This window comes from Corylus avellana, chromosome 6, assembly GCF_965113065.1.
Source record: "Corylus avellana chromosome 6, dhCorAvel1.hap1.2, whole genome shotgun sequence".
NCBI lineage: Eukaryota > Viridiplantae > Streptophyta > Magnoliopsida > Fagales > Betulaceae > Corylus > Corylus avellana.
The window spans coordinates 6,450,293-6,477,120 of NC_142495.1; the positions used below are offsets into that span (position 1 = coordinate 6,450,293).

Genomic DNA, 26,828 nt, shown 5'->3' on the forward strand with positions numbered 1-26,828 from the left:
CGTGCGGCAATATATCCAGCTGGGTCAATGTGGGTGGCGGGGATGGCATACGTAGGGATTCGTCTGAGTCACGAGGAGTAGGCTCATATCGATACCAGAACTGGGTAAGACGAGATGGGTCTCCGAAATTTGGGCCTAGATCAATCGAAGAGCTGGGAATGTCGAAGACATAATCGTCTCACGCAGGTGTATGCCTTTCCACATGCTCTGAAAGTATCGGTCGATACCCTGACTACTGCCTCAGTAGCATAGCAACGTCATGCGCCTTACTGTCATCAAGGTCGTGCGGTCTCGACCCACGTCCACCTGTACTCTATCGCATAGAAGACAGTGTCCTTCGTCCTCTTGTCGTCCTCCCTCGAGTACTCATACTACCTTGCAAATAAACGAGCGAGAGATTAGTTATCTGTACAATCTATCAAATGTGCAATCAATGTTTAAATATACGCCATCAAACCAATGAATGACAATCAATATATAAATAGATAACAAAGCTTTACATGTACACAATATTCAAATATAATATGATCACATACGCCTCGATCGGTGATAAATCTGGTCGAACGTATTCGATATCATCATGCGGATCATCAAGATTTATGTTTAATTTTAGTGGCTCACTCTCGTGGTAGTTGACACGATCATCATGAGGCCCTTGACCCTGACCAACGTCGTATACGTTTCTAGGTTTTGTCCTTACAGCGCATGCCCAATCTGGGTTCCTTTCATCTTCGACGTAAAAAACTTGTTCCACTTGGAAAGTTAGCACATATGGCTCATCAGTAATCAACTCTCCCGTATGGACAAAGTTTTTGAAGTTGACAAACGTTAAGCCATACTCGTCCACCTTGTATCCCCTGTCCAATGTGTTGTCTGCCCAATCACACTTAAACAAAACATACTTCGTCCTGTCGTAATACTCCACCTCAAGTATTTGGGTTAGCTTCCCGAAGTATATTTGGCCGTCAACTGTCGGCACGCAAACACCACTGTTCTACGACCTCTTCCCCACATCATGTTCACGAGTGCGAAACAACTTGCCATTGATAACATATCTATTATATTGGACTGCTGAGATCATCGGCCCTCTACAATACTTTACTAGTTTGTGACCCATTTCATTCCTGCATCGATTGTCTGAACGATCGACCTGCAAGTAAAATACAATGAAAGTCATATAGTTAGTGTGTTTAGGGAATAGAAATAAGATGCAAATACATGAAAGTTAGTAGGTAGACATGACATTAGTCTTACGTAGTCACGGTACCAATGGTAAAATTGCTCAACATGTTAGGTTTCCAACTGATCGTCCATCAGTCGTCCCCTAGTTCTAGGTTCCCTAAGCGTATCTATGTGCATCCTACAATTTCAAATTAAATATGGAAATTGTAACACACAACTAAGGGTGTAAGACAAATGAACATTCTATGCTATAAACCCACTCACATCCGTAATTGGAGAAACTCGTCCGAGTTAAACATAATATACGGTGGATCTGAGTCAATGTACGTTTGTCGAGATCGACTCGTGTCCCCGCCCCTTGAGACCCATCCGGGTTTCTTTACAACCTATTGTGAAATGTCGGTACATTATCTAAATAATGAGAGCAAAACGTCACCAACTCAGTTGCAATATAGCCCTCCGCAATGCAGCCATCAAGAGCCGCTTTATCTCGCACATTAGATTTGAAACCCCCAAGGCTCTTACATATCAAATCAGTCAATCATTGAATTTAGTTGTTGTTTTTAAATAAATGAAGGGCGAAAAAATGTAAGTCTTGCGTTGAATTAACTTTACCTCTCCGCCGGATACATCCACCTATACTGTACAAGTCCACCGAGGTAGCATTCACGGACAAGATGCATGACAAGATGAACCATGCTCTTGAAAAACACGGGTGGGAATACCTGCTCCATCTTGCACACAGTAATACAGACGTCACCCTCAATACGGTTCATATCCTCTGCAGTCAATGCCGTCGAACAAATGCCTTTGAAGATTGCAGACATTTCAACAAGAGGTCTAACCACTTTATCTAGCAGTGACATGGCACGCAATGCAATAGGGAGAAGCTGTTGCATGAGTACGTGATTGTCATGGCTCTTCATTCTTTAAATCGATTAGTCTTTAAGTCGTACACACCTAAAAATGTTCGAGGCATATCTGTCGGGCACCTTACATTTTGAAGAACTTTCAAGAAACTAGTTTTTATCTTCATTGGACATCGTGTGGTAAGCTGGGGGCATATAGATTATCTCATCTTTCGTGAACAGATGAAGTTTAGGTCTCAAACCCATTTCTTGCAAGTCTTTACGCGCTTCAAGGTTGTCCTTCGTTTTCCCTTTGATGCCCAGTAGTGTGCCTATTATGTTGTCCATCACATTTTTCTCTATATGCATAATATCAAGATTGTGCCGTAATAAATTATCTTTCCAGTACGGCAACCTAAAGAAAATACTTTTCTTCTTCCACACTATATTATCATTATGAGTCATCTTCCTCTTTGATTTATCAGTGGGCTTCGACTTACCGGCGCTCTCATCCCCAAATACCATCTCTTCTAACTGTTCTAGAATTTCATCTGCACCTGGCATATTGGGGGCACATTCTAGTTCTTGGTTACCGTCAAAAGTTCTTTTGTTCCACCTCCACGCATGATCCATGGGCAAGTATCGCCTATGCCCCATAAAGCGAAATTTATTTTCGTGTTCTAACCGTCTAAACTTTGTTGCATGCATACAGCAAGGGTATGCCTTTCCACCCCCAGTAGGCCACCCGGACAAGTTTTCGTATGCGGGGAAGTCATTAATTGTCCACATCAACTGTGCTCTGAGCATAAAATTCTTTTTCAGTGAGATATCAAATGTTTGTACTCCTATATTCCATAATTTATGTAATTCTTCAATTAAAGGTTGCAGGTAAACATCTATATCCATTCCAGGTGAACTTGGACCTAAAATAATAAAGGATAATATAAAAGAAGTTTGTTTCATGCACATCCAAAGAGGCAGGTTGTATGGTACTAGCATTGCAGGCCAAATACTGCGGGATGTGGTCATGTTCCCAAAAGGATTAAACCCATCTAAGGTGAGGCGAAGTTTTACATTCTTGCTGTCCGCAGAAAAATTCATATATAAATTATCAAACGACTTCCATGCTTTACCATCGACCGGATGCCTTAATACACAATCTTTTGTGCGGCCGTTTGCATGCCATCTCATATGAGGCACGGTATGCTACGACATAAACAGCCTCTGTAGCTGTGGTATGATTAGAAACCACTGCAACACCTTCACTAGACGTCGCTTACTCGATGTTATGGGCTGCCCATCCTCGTTTAAATGGATTTCATCATTCCATTTAGATTCTCCACATTTAACACATAAATCTAAATCCTTATTGCCCTTCCAGAACAACATACAGTTATTACTACATTCCGGTATCTTCTCATACCCGAGTCCCATGTCCCTTAGAAACCTTTTCGCCTCATATGTATTAATTGGCAAAGCCCCATCATCTACAGGAAGCAACTGATTCATGAAATTTAGGAAAGCCGAGAATATCATATTACTAACTCCACCCACATACTTCAAGTTATACAAATGTACAGTAGCACTCAGTTTTTTGTGTTTCGTCTTCTCATGAAGCGGCTTGTCTGCATTTTTAAGTAAGTACTCGTACTTTTGTACGTCACATTCATCCGCTTCATCATGCACAATGTGTTCTTCCTCACCCTGTACCTCGACCTGATGCTCACAATTGTCTTTCCTGACTTCGTGCATGTCAAATAAATCACGCAACAGGCTATGCGTATTTCTACCCTGTTCTCCGCTTTCACCCGCATCTGCGGTTGAACAGTTCAAATGAGCGCCTTCAACTGGAGCTCTTACAGGCCTCTCGCTGTGATAAATAGATTTTGGTATTGTGGCCATATTCCTTTCCCCCTTGCCAAGTGCTCGTATACCAACCCTGGCGGGTGTTTCCTATTGTTTCGACACATCTTATAGTGGCACACAATAAGTCCATCTGGAGTTCTACAATTCCTAACTGTGAAGTCTACAAATGATCTACACCCGTCTCTGTATTCCTTTGTACCCCTAAACTTCGTCATCCAACTCTTGTCCATAGCATTACTACGTACATTAAGTAAGTCGAGGTTAGTTTTGGAATAATCATAGCAAAATTATTGCCCACTAATTAATTTAACTACATGTGTTATGGGGATCCTAAAGAAAAGTAATAAATTGAAAATAAAAAAATGAATAGCTGTGGAATGAAAATACACTAGCCTCAACCATTCAAGTTACTTTTATATTGTTCAAGGAAAATACACTACTATCTTCCACCATCGGTCGGTGGAAGAGAATAAGAAAATTTAATGGATCACATGCATGTTATCAAAATTAGATTTGACCCATTATGCATTCTCTTAAATTAGATTTGACCCTTTAATGTGTTTTATTTTGTTTTTTTTTTTAAAAAAAGTACACAAATTAATATAATGTTAATAACCTAAGCAAAATTATTGGTACACCTCATGCGAAGTTGACTAATCATAGATCAAACCAGAATTGTCAATAACAATTTTTACATTATATACAAATATAAACACACACACACACACACACACACACACATATATATATATATATATATATATATATATATATATATATCTGTGTGTAAGCTCCTACAAAGGTATATTCCCTACACTGCCTTACTACCATATGGATGTCATCATATCATTCTTATTCAACTCCATACTCCAGGTATTATAGACATCACATCTGAAACCAATGCAATTAAATCCAGCTCCATATACCAATCGAAATAATTCATGTTGCTGCCGCTTCCTTCCTCCCGGTTTTTTAATCATCATATGCATATCAAGTAGGGATTTAACCTTTGCATAAGTGGTAATCTCTGGAAAAATTGGAAGAACTTGCACCATACAAAAACCTTTCCATCGTATGGAACAACGCTGTAGCAATTATTCAATATCTTCACGCAGTCATCGTCGCTCCAATCATTGAGTATCCACTATCAAAGATAAATAATCTCATGGTTAGTATTTGAATTCTGAAAAATAAATTTATCACCTTTCTTAAGCACAGTGTATTATTGACAGAGCATATAATGATGAGAAGCATTAAAAGAATGTTAAAAATCAAAGGTAAATTATACTTTACTACCGTAGAGTATCAACTTTGTGGCAACGTCTCCACCGAACTTCCAATTTGCGCACCCTCTAAATTAGGCTCGAATGTTACAAAAATGAGAAAGATGAATAAGTATATCCCTTTATCACACATTCCCCCATTATAGCAAACCAACACTACAAAAAAACAATTTTTTTTCTGACTAGAGTTTTCTGACGTGTTGGAGTGTCTGACACGTCAGAAATTTTTTCTGACGTGGCGCTTCTGACGTGCGTCGATTGTCAGAAGCATAGGTGTCAGGAAAATTTTTTTCCTGACGTGCCAGTGGGTAAACCGTCAGAATTTTCTGACGTTCCACTGTCCAACACGTCAGAAAAATTTTCTGACGTGGTAGAACTACCACGTCAGAAAATTGATAAATTAAATAAAAAATTAATTTTTCTTTTTTTAAATTTTTTCTGGAATTTCTTTTTTTTTTTTTTTAATTAAAATTAATTTTCAATTAAATTATTATTATTTTTTTTTGGGAATTTCTCTGCACGGCAGTGCAGATCTGCCATGGCCACTCCCTCTCTTCTTTTCTCTTCTTTTTTCTCTCTCTGTAGCTCTCTTCTTTTCTCCATGAGCTCTCCCTTTTCTCCATTTTCTCACCATCTCCCTCTTCTTTTCGATCTCCATGGTGCAGTTCTGGTTTGAGTTTTTGAAAATATTTTCAAAAACTCAAACCGAAAAAATCTTCAAAAAATTAAAACCAACCATCAAAAAATCAATCTGACAAACCCAAAAAATCTTCTTATCGATCTTCTCCTCTTCTTCTTCTTCTTCTTCTTCTTCTCTTCTCCTTTTCTTTTTCTTCTTCTCTTCTCCTTTTCTTTTTCTTCTTCTTCTGCTTCGATCTGCTGCATGCTTCTCAATTTTTTCCCTTCTCCCCTTCTGTTTTTCTTCTTCCTTTGGAGGTGCCGTGCAGTCGGTGCACACTGCACAGAAGCAGGGAGATTCAGACATGCAGGAGAGAGAATGCACATGTGTGGGGAAAATAAATGAAAAGGGAAAAAGTTGAGGGTGGAAATAAAAAGAGGGAAAAAAAGTTTAAAATCCCGCCTATTTTTTGAGTTTTGTTGGGCTACTTGAGGTGATTTTCTGACGTGCCAGGTGTCGCACGTCAGGAATTTCTGACGTGCCACACATGGCACGTCAGGAATCTACTAAAAAAAATAATAAATAATTATCTATATAAATATATATAGCTATATATATGTAATTTTGCTGACGTGGCAAACTACCACGTCAGCAAAATTCTGACGTGGCACTGTAGCACGTCAGAAATCCACACGTCAGAAAAATTCTGACGTGGTAGGTCTCACCACGTCAGCAATTATATAAATGTTTATCTTTTAAAATCTGAAATATTTTCTTGACGTTCAAATATTTTACACGTCAGAATTTTCTGACGTGTCTGTCGAGACACGTCAGAAAATTCTGACGTGCTACTATTCACGCGTCAGGAAAAAATTTTCTGACGTTTTAAATTTTAAATGTCAGAAAATTGCTGACGTGGCAAAAAATATGATACTGTAGCCACGTCAGAAAATGCCTGTTTTTTTGTAGTGCAAATACCATCATGTCAAAACCACAAATCCCATGAATGCCACCCTCGAGATAAATAGGCAGAGTTTTTTTTTTTTTTTTTTTTCTTTTTCTTTTTCTTTTTCTTTAGTATAAACATCACATATGTAGAAAAATAAAAAATAAAAAAGATTAAACGGCTTGCAAAAATTAACCAAGTTTCTTATATCTCATCTGTATCTTTCTGAGCTTCAAATGTGGGTAACAAAAGAAGTGACGTAGTTATTAGTCATTCTTCAAGCTCAAGGATAGGAGAAAACATCCTGGAGACATTGTATTTAGGAGATATTTTGGTTCCTGCCAATCGCATGGTAGCCCTACTAACAATAAATGATCTTGCCAAAGTATTCTGGTAAACCCATAAGAGATGCAAACACCAATTTTATAACAATGCCTTCCAATCTGTTAACGGGGATTTCAATCATTTTTTCATTTCCAGTATTTAAGATCCAATTTGGATGGTGAGAGACAAAGTGAAACAATTTTCTCAAATTATGGGCCAATCACCAATATTGAAAAGCGTAGTCTCAACAAAGTTTACAGAAATTGTTGATAGCACTTAAAAAACGTCGTCATTATTGCATTCTTGTAGTAATGCCATTACAACATCAATAGATGGGCAGTCAAACAATCTTTTTCCATGCTACAAATTTATTTGCTAAATGTTTCTAAGCGAAAGAGAAAAATAAGCCTTAATTAAGTCAACAATAAAAGTAAGGAACAATGCCAAAAAGATACAAAATTGAAAATTCACCTTCAAAATTGTGGCATCTCCTTTTGGAAAACTTTCGAACATATCTCCAGCCTCATGTTTTACACCTGGAAGATAAATTAACACCCCCTTTAAGCTACAGATTCTGTTAAACAATCGCAAATAGCTGTCTAGACTCCCAAAAGTACAACCATTCATTAGCAATTCATGTATAGTAAAATTTGATGAACTGGATCTAGATAATCAATCTCCATAGTATTAGTCTCCACAAGATTTTAGCCATCTTTGTAATAACTTAGAATTTTATTTTTTTTATTTTTTTTATTTTTGTGGCATGACATGGTACATGAGAATTGATAATATGAAGGTTATAAAGACCATCTACTTTGAACTTTGGAAAGTTTTTTTGTGGCATCTTTCTCTCCCTCTCTCTTTCTTCCTATCTACTTTAACATAAAAACATTGTTTGTTGGTAGCTTGACAGGGCACATGAAAATTAACATTATGAAGGTTGCAGAGATCATCTACTTTAACTTAGAAACAATTTTTTTTTTTTTTTTGGGCATCATACATGGGCATTGAGAATATGAAGGTTGCAGATATCAGAACAATAGAGATGTGGCGAACTGCACTTAAAACAACTGAAGTGGGAAAAGATTGGATTCATTGCATATCCAATGATTTTTTTATCATTTTAATCCCAAAGTCTGATAAGGAAATTTATCGAATTCAAAAATTACCGTTGGGAGAAACAACACAATATCTTAAACAATATTATTTAAAAAAAAACGTACTTGATGAACAGAAAACAAACCAGGATAGGGCGGGGCATGTTGTATAACATGAGGCATGTCGAAATTAATGCCCTTAATTTTGGGGTATTTGGAAATGATTAAGCTAAGGGCCACTCCGATATTTCCACTACCAACGTTAACGATCTGCTTGAGGTTCTCAAAACCATCATAGGACTCGAGCATTTTCTTAACAAGTAAGGTAGTGAATTCAAATCAAACGACTTTTTAGATGTAATTTTTTTTTTCTAGTTTCATTTGCTTAAATAATTTTTTTATTAATAATCTCTACAAGTAATTAAGAAAATTCTCAGGTAGTACTAGTTTTCGTTGATCAATTTTTAACCAAATAAAATGACTTACGTCAACATTTATCTTTATAAAGAAATTAATTTTGTATAGTTATCATAATAACTTAATAACTAAAAACTTTTGAAAATTTTTGTTTACTATGTCCCTCACTTCTCCCCACTTTTAATGCTCCCTTTCTGTTTTTCTCTCTTTCCTTGTATTTTTCATGAAAAAACTATAATTTTTTTTTAAAGATAAATACTATATATACTTTTGTTTGTTATTTCATTTAATAGTGATTTTCAGTGACGTACTATTTTAGGAAGTGAGTACGTGGGAGTGAACACTTTAAAGTATGTATAGCATTTTTTAAAAAACAATTCATAATAAGATTTCCACTTATATGGATGCATCCCTTATTGCGGGCGTTTGGTTAATTTCACTACAAAAACTTTCAGATTTAGTGAAGCCTTGTAAGAAAACGACACTCCAAGGCGTCTCATTTAGTGGAACCGACACCCCTATAATAAGGGTGTCTGTTGAACAGTAAACCAACACCCTTAAGAGGTGTCGACAATGATTTACAAAGTGCTTGTTAAAGTAGTTTGAAATTTCAAACTACTTTAATAGGCACTTTGTTATATGAGAGATTTGTCAAAGATTTGTTTTTTTTTTTTCTTCTACGATGTTGACAAGTAATTTTAAATACTCAACTCTTATCTCATCCAATTTTAACAAGTGGCGCATGAAGAGACCATTTGCTTGACTTGGGCATGAAAGAGGTTGGCAGTCAAGCAGCATGAATCACTCATTTCAGGTTAATCTCTAAATTGATGGCTTTGTTATCATTTCATTAGACTGATGTGTCATGCCTACATAATACTATATGTATAAGCTATGTGTATATATGTATATATATATATATATATATATATATATATATATATATCAACTGCAGCTAATTTGAAGTCGCAATTCTTATTTCAACTTTTCATAAGCATTTTTATTTAAAGTGTTTGGACAAGAAACGATAGATTTCCAAATTAATATTACAAGCAAGCAATCTACTTGAAGAACTCCATAACCCAATAATTACAGACAAAAGATTCAAATCTGATGCCACTAAACCCTGCTTTGGTTGCCAAGGCAATGAATTCTGCTTCCGTCCTTTCCTTCCCTCCTGGGGGTAACATGAGTCATCACGTTCACATCCAATTGACAGTTGCACTTCATAGAAGTGCTATTCTCAGGCATAATTGGAAGAACTGCATCCACAACAATCACCTTTCCATCATTTGGTGTAGCCTCGTAGCAGTTCTTCAACAGCTTCAAGCAATGTTCATCATTCCAATCATGGAGTATCCACTACAAAATGCATCCAAATTATAACACCATTTCTCTTCAACTCATATACAAAAAGTACACAAATCAATCAAACCCACCTTCATAAAAATGGCATCCCCCTTAGGAACGCTTTCGAACATGTCTCCCCGGACATGTTCCACACCTGCAACACCAATTAATTAACACCTCTCTTTATCCCCCCACACACAAATATATATAGCTTATGAAGAACATTATATATATATATATATATATATATATATATATATATATATATATATATATATATATATATATATAAAAGAAGAGCAAATTAACCAGGATAATGTGGGGCATGTTGTATGACATGGGGCAAGTCGAAATTAATGGCCTTGATATGGGGGTATTTGGAAGTGATCAAGTTGAGAGTGACTCCTAGACCGCCGCCGACATCAACCAATTGCTTGAGTTGCTGGAAGCCTTTGTAGGAGTCAAGGATGTACTTAATAAAAATGGCTGAGTGGTTGAACATGGCTGCGTTAAGAACCTGGTTGAGCCTGGGCTCCAACCTGGCGTACTCGAAGGCCTGCTTGCCATGAGCTCTGTTGAATGCAATTCCTCCTCCCTCAAGAATTGCATCTTTCATATGGGACCTATCAATGAATTCGGACCAAAATCAGCACAAGTACTGGTTTGTACGAGCAATACTTTTTAAATAAATCTACAAATATTATATAAATTCCAAGATCTTAACTATATATATATATCATGAGTTTCACAATAAATTCATAAAAGAATGTACCAGAATCTAGAACAATTAAACTTTAGTAGTTTGGAATTCACTACACTATCTATCCCATGCACCACATGATGTTACTCAACAATGACGACAACTATAAGTAAAACAAAAATCTTGCAATAGTTATATTTATTTATTTAGTATTAGGTTAATTTTGTCAAAATCACTTAATTATAAACAGACACGAGCAATCACCCAACGCAAATTGTAGGACAAGCAAAGCTCACATGAATGATAGAGAGATTAGGTAGTGGAAGAGGTAGCCTACATGTTCCAATTATGATCTAATTAATTTGTTTATCCCAATTCGAAGTTTAAACTCGAAAACATTAATATTGTAATATAAGGGGCTTGGGTTTAACGACATTGTTATTTCAAATATGTGATGGATTTAAACATTTAAACTCAAAAATATCTATTGAATCATTAAATGGCGGAATAAATATTGTAGTTTGTTATATATATATATATATATGAAAGCATTTTTAATGGTCTAAAAAGCCTAAAAATGGCCAAAAAACACTTTTGACAAAAGCTTAAAATTGAAGTTTTTGCCAAAAAGCTTGTTTTTTTTTTTACTTAAAACCTCTATTTCTTAAACACAATCCTACATGCTCTAAAATAACTTTGCACACCAAAAGCACTTTAGGCATAACTGTGCAATATTTTCATAAACAAGTGGACTAGCTTAAAAAAATTGTTTGATAATCCACTCTTCTTTTTTTTTTTTTTTTTTTTTTTTTTTTTTTTTTTCACTAAAAAAGTCAAAACATTAACAAACAACTTGCAACAATTTTTTAATATTCTTTTTACCAATTCGATGATGGATTCACATGTCCATTGTACCGATACGATGAAAGATCGTCGACTAGCTTTTTTTTATTTATTTTTTTGGAAAAAAAAAAAAAACAAAAGAAGAAAACAAACTAATTATGAACAGAAAAAAGGTAGGAAAAGATGAAAAATGGACGTGAAAATAGAAAATAGACCAGCAATCTAAGCTGACCTTGTCGAAAAACAAGGCCATGATAGGTACCAAAGAGACACCATCTTCGTTGCAGACGAAGTGCTTAGACACATCAGAAAGACTATAAAGCCTCTGCGAAGATCCAGAGTCATCAGCAGCCACAGAGCAACCAAGCAAAGAGTAGGTGGCCAGCATCCTCAGAATACGGTCCAACATCGTGGGTGCCTCGGGGTTCTTGGTTGGCATCTGTTGAACAATCTGTGTAGGGAAGAGCTTGGCTCCCGGACCCGCTTTTGCTAGAATTTCAAAAACGCCAAGCTCCATGGCCGATTGCAAGGTTATGGACACCACATAGGAGCTTGCCACCTGCAAGGCATACGTGAAGCTCTCTTCTTCATTCTCATTAATTCTTGGGGTCGATTTCTTTAGAGAGGTAGCCATTATAGAAACTTGGAGTGACGATCAAAGCTAGTCTGCTCTATATATAGTTGTTTAGATATTTGCAAGTTTAATAAAATATTTATCGATTTATAAGCCATACGTATGAAGGTGGTTCTAATAGGTTCTAATTCTGCCACGCAATGAGCATCAGACCAGTTGATTTTTTCTAATGCAATATCAGTGGTTTGATTTCAAAAAAAAAAAGAAAAAAGGTAAGTGTATTAGTAATTGTCACTTTATTTAAAAGTTTAAAATGACGTAATTAATACTATATATACTGTTAAATTAAAAAAAAAAAAAAAAAACTTAAACCATATAACAATTTATTTCTGTGATAAAACAAAATAAAATCTGTAGATTCAAATAATTCTTCTCGCTTTGACACAAGTTCTATTCCTTTGTTGTAAGCCTTCTCTTCAGCCTTAACTTAGCCAACAAAGCTTAATTATTGTTTCGAGGGTACGTGTTGCACCTGACCTGAGGAATGATTTTTTTTTTGTTTGACACGCCACATAAGAGAAGGGAAGGAGTTTTGTTTAGTGAAAAATAGTTGCATAAAGAAAAAGAAATAGGAGAAAAAGGAGGAGTGTTTAATCTATAGCTAGTTTCTTCATTGATTAATTGGATTAGGTGAGACTTAATTTGAACTAAATAATATACACTAAAAACAAGGGAAAATGTATAACAAATCCTTGACTCAGCCTTTCAAAATTTTAATATCCCTAAGTTTTTTTTTTTTTTTTTTTTTTTTTTTGAAAATTTACTCCCTCGGTTAATGAAAAATACATTAAAATACCTGCCATCTAGTTTTCTTAACAGCCGTTAAATATACCAAAACGCACCATTTTTGGAGTGGGCTACATCAGATTTTTTTTGGTCCTACGTGTCCACTTTTGACATGTAGGACCAAAACACACCGTTTTGGATAGGTCCAAAACGGTGTGTTTTGGTAATACTTGGGGTGTTATTTCCTCACCCCAAATCGCGCGACACACGACTGAAACCACCAAGCCCGTCGAGCAGCCCTTCAACATTCCCGACGCACCAAGCTTCCCCCCTGACGCAGTCACCGGCGAACGCACCGGCCTTGAGACCAGCGCAAGAGTTATTCCCAATCGTGCGACAGATGACTCAAAGCAAGCCCAGATTCCCGTCCGTCAAACAACCTCATATTCCCGAGGCACCAAGGTTCCCCCTGACGCACTCACCAGTTTGTCAAGCAACCCCATATTCCCGAGGCACCAAGGTTCCCCCTGACACACTCACCGGCGAACCCACCGGTCCAACAAAACCGCCGTGAAACTCATTCCAGCGTCACTCAGTCCGGCGTCAGATCTCCTGCTAGGGTTCAGTAAATTTCAAATTTTTTATTCAAAAAATTTCGGATTCCGTGTAGAGGTATTTCCTGGAAATTTTTGTGGGTTTTGTTGGTTGAAACAAATGAAATAATCTTCTTGTAGTTTGATGAAATTTTTTTTTAGTATTGGAACTTTATTGTCGAAACCCCCATCCCCAAGCATTTTTGCCGAACCTGTGTTTATATACCTTATTGGGCTGATGTGTTGGATATATATACTTCATTGCTATGTTATATAGACTTTAGTGTTATGAATTGGCAGTGGTTGTCGGCATGGAATATTTTTCTTGTGGCCCTGGAACTTTTGCTTGTAGCCCAATATTGGTTGTTGTCCATTAGCTATTGTGATCTTTTACATTGACAGTGGATTTGTCATAATAGGTAGATGTGTTGGAAAGTTTTTTTTTTTTTGGTGTTTTGTCGTGGCTTAGTGGCTTTGTCCATAATTTTGGTTGTGGTCCCATATTGTTTGTGTGTTAAGTCCTTTGACAATTGGTTGAGTTAATATTTTATATTAAAAGAGGCCTAAGAATTATTCTCTATTTACTATATATTTTCGTCCAATCGCCTTGATGTTAATATATTCTCCACTTTTGTTTCTCTTGGGGCCCATGATGATTCAAGCATAACAAAGAAATGACAAAGAAAGAAAGAAAGATAATGTGAGATCATTTGAATTGTACACCTTTTTATAAATGGTTATACAAGAGGAGTTAGACTATCTGATACTTTTTGGTGTGTTTGGGTAAGAGGTTTGACTATGTGATACTTCATTGAATGGATCATAAATTTTTATAAAAAAAAGAAGTTTAATACCCATGGACAATGGTGAGCTTGAAAGTCTTTAGCATCCACTAATCTTTAAGTTTGCCCTTGACATGGGTCCAATAATATATCTATATCTATATATATATAGTGTTGTCCCATAATGGTTGTATACATATAATGTCTGTATTATTAGCCAGAGCACAGGTTCTGAATCACCTTTACATTCTATCAATTTTTTCTTTTGGGGGTGGAGACCAGTATAATTTGTTTTTTTATTTCTTTTACTCCTTAAAATTATCTTTTTTAGGAAAAGGGGAGGGGGGGGGGGGGGGGGGGGGGACTATGGCCCCTGGTCCACCCTCCCTCCGTCTCTGTGTGTAAGCAACGTCATTGCAAACGTGTATTAATTATAGAGACTTTTAGGAAGCTAGCTATAGCAATTTGAATAATCAGTAATATCTTTTTTGAGGAAGAGGGGGAGGGGGAACCATGGCCCCAGCCGGTCCCCCCTCCCTCCATCTCTGGTTGCACCTAACTTGATGACATTTTTTTTTTTTTTTTTTTTTTTTTTTTTTTTTCATTTTTGTTTGACACGCCACATAAGAGAAGGGAAGGAGTTTTGTTTAGTGAAAAGTAGTTGCATAAAGAAAAAGAAATAGGAGAAAAAGGAGGAGTGTTTAATCTAGAGCTAGTTTCTTCATTGATTAATTGGATTAGGTGAGACTTAATTTGAACTAGATAATTTACACTAAAAGCAATACACATTACTTAGATCTTTTTTTCTGGAATGTAATACATCATAGAGAAATGTCTATTATTTTCATTTTACGTAAATTTAATTCATTACCGCTAATTTGATTTTCTTTTTCTATTGATAAATCTCTTAATTTTGTATCAATATTTTTTCATTGAATGGATCATAAATTTTTATAAAAATAGAAGTTTAATAACCATGGACAATGGTGAGCTTGAAAATCTTTAGCATCCACTAATCTTTAAGTTTGAGTTTGACATGGGTCCACTAATTTTATCTTATCTTATCTTATATATATATATATATATATATATATATATATATATATATATATATATATAGTGTTGTCCCACATTGGTGGTATACATATAATGTCTGTATGATTAGCCAGAGTATATGTTCTGAATCACCTTTAAATTCTATCAATTTTTTCTTTTTTAGGGGGGGAGGGGGACCACTATAATTTTTTTCTTTTTTTTCTTTTACTCCTTCAAAATATCTTTTTTAGGAAGGGGGGGGGGGGGGACGGGACTATAGCCCCTGGTCCCCCCTCCCTCTGTCTCTCTGTGTAAGCAACGTCATTGCAATGTGTATTAATTAATTATAGAGATTTTTTAGAAGCTAGCTATAGCAATTTGAATAATCAGTAATTTTTTTTGGAGGAAGAGGGGGGGGGGGGGGGGGACCATGGCCCCAGCTGGTCTACCCTCCCTTTCTCTCTGGTTGCACCTAACCTGATGACCTTTTTTTTTTTTTTCTTTTTTTTTTCATTTTTGTTTGACACGCCACATAAGAGAAGGGAATGAGTTTTGTTTAGTGAAAAATAGTTGCATAAAGAAAAAGAAACAGGAGAAAAAGGAGGAGTGTTTAATCTAGAGCTAGTTTCTTCATTGATTAATTGGATTAGGTGAGACTTAATTTGAACTAAATAATTTACACTAAAAACAATACACATTACTTAGATCTTTTTTTCTGGAATGTAATACATCATAGAGAAATGTCTATTATTTTCATTTTACGTAAATTTAATTCATTATCTCTAATTTGATTTTCTTTTTCTATTAATAGATCTCTTAATTTTGTATGAATATTTTTTCATTGAATGGATCATAAATTTTTATAAAAATAGAAGTTTAATACCCATGGACAATGGTGAGCTTGAAAATCTTTAGCATCCACTAATCTTATCTTATATATATATATATATATATATATATATATATAGTGTTGTCCCACATTGGTTGTATACATATAATGTCTGTATTATTAGCCAGAGCACAGGTTCTGAATCACCTTTAAATTCTATCAATTTTTTTTTTTTTGGGCGCCGGGGGGTGGACTTTTTTTTTCTTTGACTCCTTAAAAATATCCTTTTTAGGAAGGGGGACTATGGCCCCCGGTCCCCCCTCCCTCCGTCTCTGTATGTTAGCAACGTCATTGCAAACGTGTATTAATTAATTATAGAGACTTTTTAGAAGCTAGCTATAGCAATTTGAATAATCAGTGATGTCTTTTTTGAGGAAGAGGGGGGGGGGGGGGGGGGGGGGGGGGGGGAGGGGACCATGGCCCCAGCCAGTCTCCCCTCCCTTCGTCTCTGGGTGCACCTAACCTGATGACCTTTTCTTTTTTCTTTTTCTTTTTTTTTTTTTTTTTTTTTTTTTTTCAGTTTTGTTTGACAGGCCACACAAGAGAAGGGAAGGAGTTTTGTTTAGTGAAAAATAGTTGCATAAAGGAAAAGAAATAGAAGAAAAAGGAGGAGTGTTTAATCTAGAGCTAGTTTCTTCATTGATTAATTGCATTAGGTGAGACTTAATTTGAATTAAATAATTTACACTAAAAACAATACACATTACTTAGATCTTTTTTTCTGGAATGTAATACATCATAGAGAAATGACTATTATTTTCATTTTACGTAAATTTAATTCATTATCTCTAATTTGATTTTCTTTTTCTATTAATAGATCTCTTAATTTTGTATGAATATTTTTTCATTGAATGGATCATAAATTTTTATAAAAATAGAAGTTTAATACCCATGGACAATGGTGAACTTGAAAATCTTTAGCATCCACTAATCTTATCTTATCATGTATATATATATATATAATGTATACATATAATGTATGTATTATTAGCCAGAGCACAGGTTCTGAATCACCTTTAAATTCTATCAATTTTTTTTTTTTTTGGGCAAGAGGGGTGGGGGGGGGGGGGGGGGGGGGGGGACTATGGCCCCCGGTCCCCCCTCCCTCCGTCTCTGTATGTTAGCAACGTCATTGCAAACGTGTATTAATTAATTATAGAGACTTTTTAGAAGCTAGCTATAGCAATTTAAATAATCAGTAATGTCTTTTTTGAGGAAGAGGGGGGGGGGGGGAGGGGGGGGGACCATCACCCCAGCCAGTCTCCCCTCCCTTCGTCTCTGGTTGCACCTAACCTGATGACTTTTTTTTTCTTTTTTTTTTTTTTTTTTTTTTTCAGTTTTGTTTGAAACGCCACACAAGAGAAGGGAAGGAGTTTTGTTTAGTGTAAAATAGTTGCATAAAGGAAAAGAAATAGGAGAAAAAGGAGGAGTGTTTAATCTAGAGCTAGTTTCTTCATTGATTAATTGGATTAGGTGAGACTTAATTTGAACTAAATAATTTACACTAAAAACAATACACATTACTTAGATCTTTTTTTCTGGAATGTAATACATCATAGAGAAATGTCTATTATTTTCATTTTACGTAAATTTAATTCATTATCTCTAATTTGATTTTCTTTTTCTATTAATAGATCTCTTAATTTTGTATCAATATTTTTTCATTGAATGGATCATAAATTTTTATAAAAATAGAAGTTTAATACCCATGGACAATGGTGAGCTTGAAAATCTATAGCATCCACTAATCTTTAAGTTTGAGTTTGACACAGCAAGAGCCGTGAAACCCTAAACCCCCCCCCCCCCCCTCTGAGAGCCGTGAAGCCCTAAGTCCCCCCTCTAGATCGCCGCAGCCGCAAGGGAGGAGGGATGGCCGTTGCTTGCATCCCCCCTCCTCTCTTCTCTCCGCTCCGGGTGCTAGTATTTTACTTGATGCCCCTAGTCCCAGTGCCCCTCTCTTCCCCCTCCCCATCTGTCCTTTTCCCCTCTGCTTTTTCTCCGTTTTTGCCTTTGGGGGTTTTCACTCAAACTCTCCCCCTCCCTGTTTGCTAGTGTGTGCCGCCGATCTCCTCCATGCCCGCTTAACCGCTCACCGCTCGCTGTCGGGTCTTTTCACACGCCCCTCCCGTGTCAAGCTTTTTGTGCCACTTTCCGTGGCGGTTTCCGGCCAACTCGCGATCGGCCTCCTTCCGGCTGCAGTGACCCACTTTGTGTGTTTTTCGTTTTTATTTCCCTGCATTGTTGTTTTGTGTTCTGTATTTCCTTTTGAGTTCCCTTGTAGTTTGTTTTCTTTGCTGTAATTTCTTTTCCTGCATTTGTTTTGTTGCTCCCTTTATTTCCCTGTATGGTTTTTCTTTTTGCTTGTAATACGGTTCTCTCCTCCTGCTTTGGTGCGCCCGGTTTCTACCCGTTATTCCTGGTCCAAACCCTTGGGTTGTGGATGTGAACTGTATCCTGACTTTCGGGTTGAGGAGGATGAGTATCGGCTGGGAGGTTCTGCTCTCAAGGCCGATGAATAAGTGCTACCTATGCATTAGATGGTGTCTGTTTGATGCAGATATAATTTTTAAACCAGATAATTAGTCTTAGGTTAGCGGATGCTTTTGTTATGGTTGATTTGGTCTGTTGTTGATGACCGTATCTTTAGCTTCGACTATCATTTACTTCAGAGTTTTTTGCTCTGTTTGTAAGAGCTTTATGCTTGCGACTTTTATTAATGAATGAGTATGGTATGTTCCCTTTCAAAAAAAAGTTTGAGTTTGACATGGGTCCACTAATCTTATCTTATCTTATCTTTTATATATATATATAGATCATTCAACTTGGAATGATTTGTCTCAGATAGGAAATTATATATATATACAAACAAATAGGATTGTCTTCATTAAAATGGAGAAGATTCATTTTATAATTAAGGTTTTATTACATTGCATTTTATAATTTTATCTATATATGGGACAAAAATTTCCTTCAAACCAGTTTGGAGGAAATATCCTCCAACCCATTTAAAATAGTGTCATGTGCCGATAAACATTTATAAAACATATGAAATTCTTAACGTCATTAATAGCAGTTTACAAACTTATATGTGAATAATATCCTAAAAATATTATTCATTACTAATTAACTCCTGTATAAGAGCTGATTATATTACCCAATTTTGTACCTAATACAATTCTAATGCGGAATTCAATGGGCATCATATATAGATTCTTAATTTTTCGTTAGTTTTGTATGTTGAGATCTGTTTGAGCAGTTTTCCGAATGATGACGTGGAATCGGCCCTATTGTGGACTTGATAACCGAGGATAAACTGGATATGAAAAACAGAGAGAAGGGATCAAGGCTGCCGGCGTTGTCTGGCCGGGGAAAGCTCTGATGCCTAAGTTAGTCACAGTATTTTAAGAAGAAAATAATCTTAAAGATTATGGGAGAGATAATGGATATGCAATATATTCAGTTTTTTAGGGTAAAAAGAAGTTACCGAAATAGTGAGAGAGGATCTCCCTTTTATAGGCATCAGGTTGTACATGTTCATCTAACACTGTGAACTTTACCGAGGGTCCACGTGTCAACAATATATTGGGGAACAGTAAATAGGACACTTATGTTGATATATCTAATATTCCGAGAGTGATTCCCGAGATTTAGTATCCATGGAAGGCTCGGCTTACCAAGCCTTCTAACAGAGCTTTATTTACTGGGCTTTAGTGGGCCTAAAATAATTGAGTGTAAACATGGTGAATAGTAAAAATGACCGAGCTCTAAGGATGGGCCAAGAAATCGTTTACTGGGCCCAACTCGACTGATCCATGACCCAACAGTTACCCCCCAATTTCCTAATATAACAGATTATGGAAATTTCATATTTTCCTAAAAATGGGTCAACTGTTGAAAGGCTCGGCTTTGCTTTTGATAAAATAATTTGAATTTGGCCCTTGAATTTTGAACTTTTTGAAATTTTGAATTTTCAAAAAATGGTATTTAGAACGTTTTAAGGATATACCTCCACCTTTTGAGAACCACGCGTAGAATTCTCTGTGGTTTAAGCTTTGTAGTGGCCACACATCAGTTTCTGCGTGGAGAAAGGGATGAAAAGGCGTCTCTTCGCCAAACCCTAGATTCTAGGGTATTCAATGCGCCGATTCAGTTTTGTTTTCCGAAAGTCTTTAAAAAGCCTTCTTCTTCTTCGTTTTAACTTCCATTGTTATCCCGCAGAAGCCATTGTTATTCTTTCTAAGCTCTTATCGATCTCTCTTTTCTTTCAAATCTGGCACTTCTTCGTTCAGACCTCTCAGCCGAGTATTACTTTTCGAGAGTGGTATATTTCAAAGCTTCGCTCCAGTCTATTCCTTCGGCTGAACCTTTTGTCCATCCAAACTGCCCCATACTCCATTACCTTGATTTCCTTCTTCCTTTAATCGAACCCTCGGTCAATCACCTTCGCTTAAGCGTTGCCCACATAATTTTTCAACAAGGCCTTACTTCCATCCCTCGTCTTATATTCCCTTACCATCGATACCTTATGAGTCACAGGGTTGAGGACGTTCCCAGGGTACTGGGTGAATCACACCTGGTTATTTGGGTATCAAAGGTGTCAGAATGTGATGAGCCTGAAATCCGTGCAAACTAGCGCATCCCTGATTCGGTTCGACTGGGCTTTGACACCAACAGTGTTGGAGCAGTAGTGGATACTGACAGTAATGAAATTTGTGTCTATTTGGAGATGTTCCGAGTAGGGTTTAGGTTGCCCCTCCCGAGGGTAGTTTGGGAGCTACCGAGCTACATTCGGATAGCTCCTCATTGATTAGCTCCGAATGGGTGGAGAGTATTCTTCACCTGCATGATCGTTTGGTTGAAGATTCTTGGAGTGGAACATCCACTCACAGTCGTGGAATTTTTGAAAATTTACCGACTGACGAAGTGTTCCAGAACTGAGTTCTTGTTCACTTTCCAACTTCGGAAGAAAATGAAGCTCCTTACCTTCAGGCGTACCTACTCTAGCAACAAGGGGTGGAAAGATGAGTTCTTCTTTGTCCAAGGTGACTGGGAATTCTCACCTTCCGAAGTAATCAGGGACCCAAGCGTCCCTCGGGAAACTATTGCTCCATCAAACCGAGGTAAAACCAAGCACTACTTTATTATCTTTTACTATATCTCTTTTTGCAGCAAAGCTAACCCTGACATCTGCTCTCAGGTCAACAAGAACCTCGTTTAACCAGGGAGGAGGAAAAGCGTGTGCAGGACGTGCTGGATCATGCCGAGCTTCATCCTCTGGAGATGGATTATGAGGCCCTCATGGTTGATGAGAACTTGAGGAGATATGTGTGGACTCCTGCACCGGCAAGACTGGTGGAAACTGACCTGCCTAGGGTACCAATTACAGAGGTGCCGAGAAGACCAACTGTTAGGGCTGCGGAGTCTTCCAAGCGAAGGACTATTGGGGCTGGGGGACCTTCTAAAGGAAAGGGCAAGAGAAAAGCTGAGGAAGCTTTCTTGAAGAAATCCTCGGCGAAGTCAATGGTTGTTGCTAGAGTCCCTTTGGTGATTGCTGATGAGCCAGAGGACCCCAACATCCCTTCTCTAAAGAAGATTAAGAAGAAGGCTAAAGCTACCGAGGGTAGTCCACATGTGGAGAAGAGTAAGAAGAAATACAAGGCTGCCGAGGACAGCTCGCAGGCAGCGGGGCTTGTTACCGATCCTGCACCGGAAGGAGTGATAGCACACTCGGCTACTGTTCGTGAAGAAGTGAGAAATGGGGGTATAAATGATCCGAGAGCCCCTGAGCCAGACGCCCCTGCTCCTCATATTAGAGCATACTCGAAGGTCCTTGGTGGGGTCAGGGAGTTCTTAAGCAGACAAGATAAGTCAGCTCAGGATGCCCTCCTCGCAAAACGGACTCCCCCAACTTCTTCACATACGCCTACTAGAGCTGAAGTTTCTGCCTCTGAAGCTCTAAGTTACTCCAATCTCGACCGTCCCTCTCTCTTCCTCTCCCGAGGCTGTACAGATAAGTTCCTCTGAATCTGAGGAAGAAGATACGACGGATGTTGGCGAAGCCCTTACCTACCTCGCCTCAAGAATGCCGGCCGTGAAACCTCTAGCCGTGATCTACCCAGGGCAAACTAAAGCTGAAAGCTCATTCCCGTACGCTGAGGTTGTCAGCACCGAGCAGGTGGTTGCTGGTTTTATAGGTAGCAGACCTGATGATGTGCCAACAACCACAAAGCCCATGGTCGCCGAGAAAACATTTGCTGAAGAGGTGGCAGATGTTTTTAAGGTTACCGAGCAACTGGATGCCGAGTTTGAAACAACTGTTAGCGAATTTGAAGGAGTTAACTTCAACTTCTTCGCCGGCGGGGAATCAATAAAACTCGGGGAGTCAAATTTGCCATTGAGAGAAAACCCGCCGAGTACCTCTGTCAGCATCCCCCCGAAGCATCTCCAGTAGCTGGTCCCTCAGTGGAGCGCTCACCCGAACCAATAATTTGGTCATTCGGGGAACCTCTCACTCGGTTGGGTGACAAATGGCTTGAGAATCCCTTCTCTACCTTAGCTAGCTTGATCCCGGCGAACAACATTGCTGACATCAGCGCTTAATTCCCGAAGGAGGTGATGGAACATATGCTGTACCATCAACTCGAGGTAAGTATATCTCTATCCTCTGACTTCTGATAACAATATTTTGTTTTAATAAACTTCTTTCCGTTTGTAGGGGTCAATGCATAGCATGAATTACTACCTTCATTTCAGAAGGTCTGTAGAGAGTTTGGCTCTGGTAGCTGAGGATGCCAAGAAGAGACTTGAAGAGGCTAAAGCCGAGATAAAATGACTAGAGGCTCAGAGTGCTAGAGCTGTCTCCCGGTCTCGGGAATTGGAGTCTGAGCTAGCTGCTGAGAGAACAAAGCATGCAAGTTTGCATGCTAATTTTTTGACTCTTGAGGAGGGAGCTATCCGGCTTAAGGAGAGTCTTGCTGAAATCTCGACCTTGGAACCCGAAAATATCAAGAAGAGACTTGAAGAAACCGAGGCTGAACTACAACGAGTTCAAGAGCTATCTTCTCAATAAGGGAACGAGCTCCTCGTTACAAAACAACAAGTTACCGATTTGGAGGCTCGGTGTTCTCAAGCTCTTTCTCGGATTCAAAAACAAGGAGTCCAGGGGATTGCTGAGAGAGCCAGGAATAGAAAGTTGCTAATTGATAATTCTGCCCTGGAGGATAAGGTTGCTCTTTTTAAAGAAAAACATGCTGAGGCCGAACTTCAATGTCGAGCTACCGAGTCTCGTATTAACCAAGTCTTTGAAGAGCTGGAAGCAGCTCAGAGATCCTCGGCGTACACTGTGCCGAAGTGGCTGAAGGGAAACTGAAAGTAACCGAAGAGCAACTTCTGGCCTCAGAGAAAAAATGAAAGTCGGCAAAGAAGAAGGCCAAAGCTGCTATAAAAAGGGCTGATAGTTTTTAGGGGAAATTTTTACGAGCTAAGGAGCAAGTGCTTAGATATAAGAACAAAGCTCGACTGTAAAGGCATCATAGTCTTCGGCTTCAATCCGTTTGCTCAGCGTCAGATTGGGGAATCTTCTGCTGCAGCTAAACGTCCTGAGGCTGGAAAATCTTCATCTGCTGATTCGAAAAAGTCAATAACTGTGTCTGATGAAGAATGGGACCATGCCTCTTCTTGATTTTCCAAATGTAAATACCAAGATAACATTTCTCTTTTTTGTACCTAACTATTTTAACTTGATAATGAAAGAAATTTTTGTTATTAAATTCTATATGCACACTAACATTAATTCTGTATACTGATTTAGTTATAGATCTCAGCAATTTCATGCTATGTATACCCCCCCGATTCCCATTGGTTATAAATTTAATTTATACTGATGGGAATCTTAACGAGGTGTAAAATTTTCAACCAGGTGTTGGTGTGAATCGCAGTGTGCTGCATGTTTTACTGAGAATGCATTGTTTGTGAGAAAATCACGTTTAAACATGATAGTCGAACATTTTGTCCCAGGAGAATGCTCGGGGAAAAAGTATTTGAGCTTTGGAGAATGCTGTGGTTTAGTTAGGCCTATGAACTTCTTCCTTGAGAAAGCGCCTTAGTGAATTGTTCGCCGAACAAAGTTCGGGAAACTCTCTGGCTGTATTTCTCCGAGGTAGAACCTTTTGGAGCAAAGGCTTATGTTCGAGAAAGCGCCTTAGTGAAACTTCACCGAATGAAATTTGGGAAATTCTCTTGCTATATTTCGCCTTAGTATAGTCTTATTAGACTTATGAACTTCATCTTTGGGGAAGCGCCTTAGTGAAATTTCTCTGAAAAGTTTGGGAAATTCTCCGACTATATTCTTCCAAAGTGGAAAGGAGATAAGTTCAGAAAATGCTTCTTCCGCTATATTCCCGAATTCTTCCTTGGTGAAAGTGCCTTAGTGAGAATATACCGAGTGACGCTCGGGATTTTATGGCTGTATTTCATCAAAGGGTTGGAAAGTGTTATCGATACCTTTCCAAAGGTAGCTTTTTTGGAACATTTTTCTTGAATATTTTCTCCGAACGTTGAATGAAAGCATGGTCTGGCACATACTTAAGATTTATGCATGATTCTAATCTCAGAGGATCCTTCATTCATACGCATTTATTCGTTTATGAAAAGAGTATAACCAAAGTGATGCTCTGAGAATTATAATTCTATACAAAATACTTCTTAAGATGTTCAGCATTCCATGGTCGATGGAGTTGCTTTCCTTCGGAGTTTGTAAGATGGTATGCCCTGCTTTGCCACATTTGATCACTTGGTATGGTCCTTCCCAGTTTGGTGCGAGCTTTCCATCAGTTGCATCTTTGGTTGCAAGAGTGACTTTTTTCAAAACCAAATCTCCAACTTGGAAACTGCGATGCTTAACCCGCCGGTTGAAATACCGAGCTACCCTCTGCTGGTATGTTGCCATAGTAACCCGGGCCTGATCTTGTTTTTCTTGTAGCAAATCTAAATGTAGCTTAAGACCCTCGCCGTTCAAATCGGGGTTGAATGTGTCCACTCGAAAACTTCCCGACCCAACCTCAGCAGGGATGACAGCCTCGGTTCCGTAGGCTAAGGCGAAAGGAGTTTCCTCGGTGGGAGTTCTTCTGGTGGTGCGGTATGCCAATAGAACTTCGGGAAGATCTTCCGCCCATCCTCCTTTGTGCTAATCGAGCTTCTTCTTTAGAATTTTAAATATGGTTTTATTCGTTGCTTCCACCTGTCCATTTGGTTGAGGATGTCCTGGAGATGAGAAGTATTACCGAACATGAAGTCCGGCACACCAATCTCGAAAGGAATCACAGTCAAACTACTTGCCATTGTCTGTAACAAAGGCATGAGGAATCCCATACCAACAAATGACACTCTTCCAGAGAAATTTCTCGATGTTTTTTGCTGTAATATTTACCAAAGATTCAGCTTCTGCCCATTTGGTGAAATAATCAACAGCAACCACAGCGAACCGAACTCCCCCCTTTCCTGCAGGTAATGGCCCTACTATGTCTACCCCCCATTGTGAAAATGGCCATGGCGAGGAGACCGAGCTGAGTTCCTCGGGAGGCTGCTTGATAATGTTGGCAAAACGTTGACAACCGTCACAAGTTTTGACCATGTATATGGAGTCTTGATTCATACTCGGCCAAAAGAATCTGCTTTAACTGCTTTGTGTGCTAATATGTAGGCTCTCGAGTGACTGCCACAGATTCCTCCATGAATCTCTCGAAGGATATAATTGCTCTCTTCTTTAGAAACACACTTAATGAGAGGCAGCATAAAGCCCCGTTTAAAAAGAGTTCCATTGACTAGGGTGAATCGAGCAGCTTTTCGTTTTAATTGCACTACCTTCCTCTTATCACCTGGAAGAATTCCCTTTTCGAGGTAATAAACAATTTCTTCAGCCCAAGCGGGTATGACCTTAATAGTCAAAATAAGAACTTTCTCGATGATGGAAGGTTGATGCAAAATTTGTATTGGTTGGTCAGATTCTCCCACTTCATCCTCGGTCGAAGAGCCCAACCGAGACAGATGGTCCGCTTTCTCGTTCTCTTATCTTGGGATTTTAACAATACAGAATTTTTTGAAAGCTTTTTGCATATCTTGAACTTTAGATAAGTAAAGCTTCATCTTGCTGCCCTTAGCTTCGAATTCACCACGAATGTGGCCGACAATAACTTGAAAATCACTCCGCACCTCTACAAATTCTGCCTCCAGCTCTCGGGCTAAGCTGAGCCTGGCTATTACAGCTTCATATTCAGCTTCATTGTTAGTAGTCTTAAATTCCAATCTTAATGAACTCTTTAACTCTCTTCCATCTGGTGTGATCATCACCACCCCAGCTCCGCCATTTTTCTTGGTAGAAGAACCATCCACATAAATTACCCATGTCCTCTCTTTCGGCCAACCCTCCTGGTCTTGAATGTTGGTGAATTCTACCACAAAGTCTGTAAGAGCCTGGCCTTTGACAGCACTACGTGAGATAAAATGGATGTCAAATTCGCTAATTTCGATTGCCCAATTGACTAACCAACTCGACAAGTCCAATTTCCGGAGTACTTTCTTCAATGGATACTCGGTCAAAACATTGGTTGTATAAGCTTGAAAATATGGTTGAAGCTTTCTGGAAGCAATCACCAAGGCAAAAGCAAGTTTTTCCATTTGTACATATCTCTCCTTGG

At 38.2% G+C, this 26,828-nt stretch overlaps 1 protein-coding gene and 1 pseudogene across 1 annotated transcript; both read right to left on the bottom strand.

The window, feature by feature from the left end:
- Positions 1-9,643: 9,643 nt before the first annotated feature.
- LOC132187279 (isoflavone 3'-O-methyltransferase 4-like) lies at positions 9,644-12,109 on the bottom strand (annotated as a pseudogene).
- A 12,645-nt stretch (positions 12,110-24,754) lies between these two features.
- LOC148584809 (uncharacterized) lies at positions 24,755-25,765 on the bottom strand. Its single transcript, XM_088517285.1, has 3 exons — positions 25,562-25,765; positions 25,373-25,476; positions 24,755-25,259 (listed from the first exon to the last, which is right to left on the bottom strand). The coding sequence occupies exons 1-3, from the start codon at positions 25,763-25,765 to the stop codon at positions 24,755-24,757; spliced, it is 813 nt and encodes a 270-aa protein (XP_088373411.1).
- Positions 25,766-26,828: the final 1,063 nt, after the last annotated feature.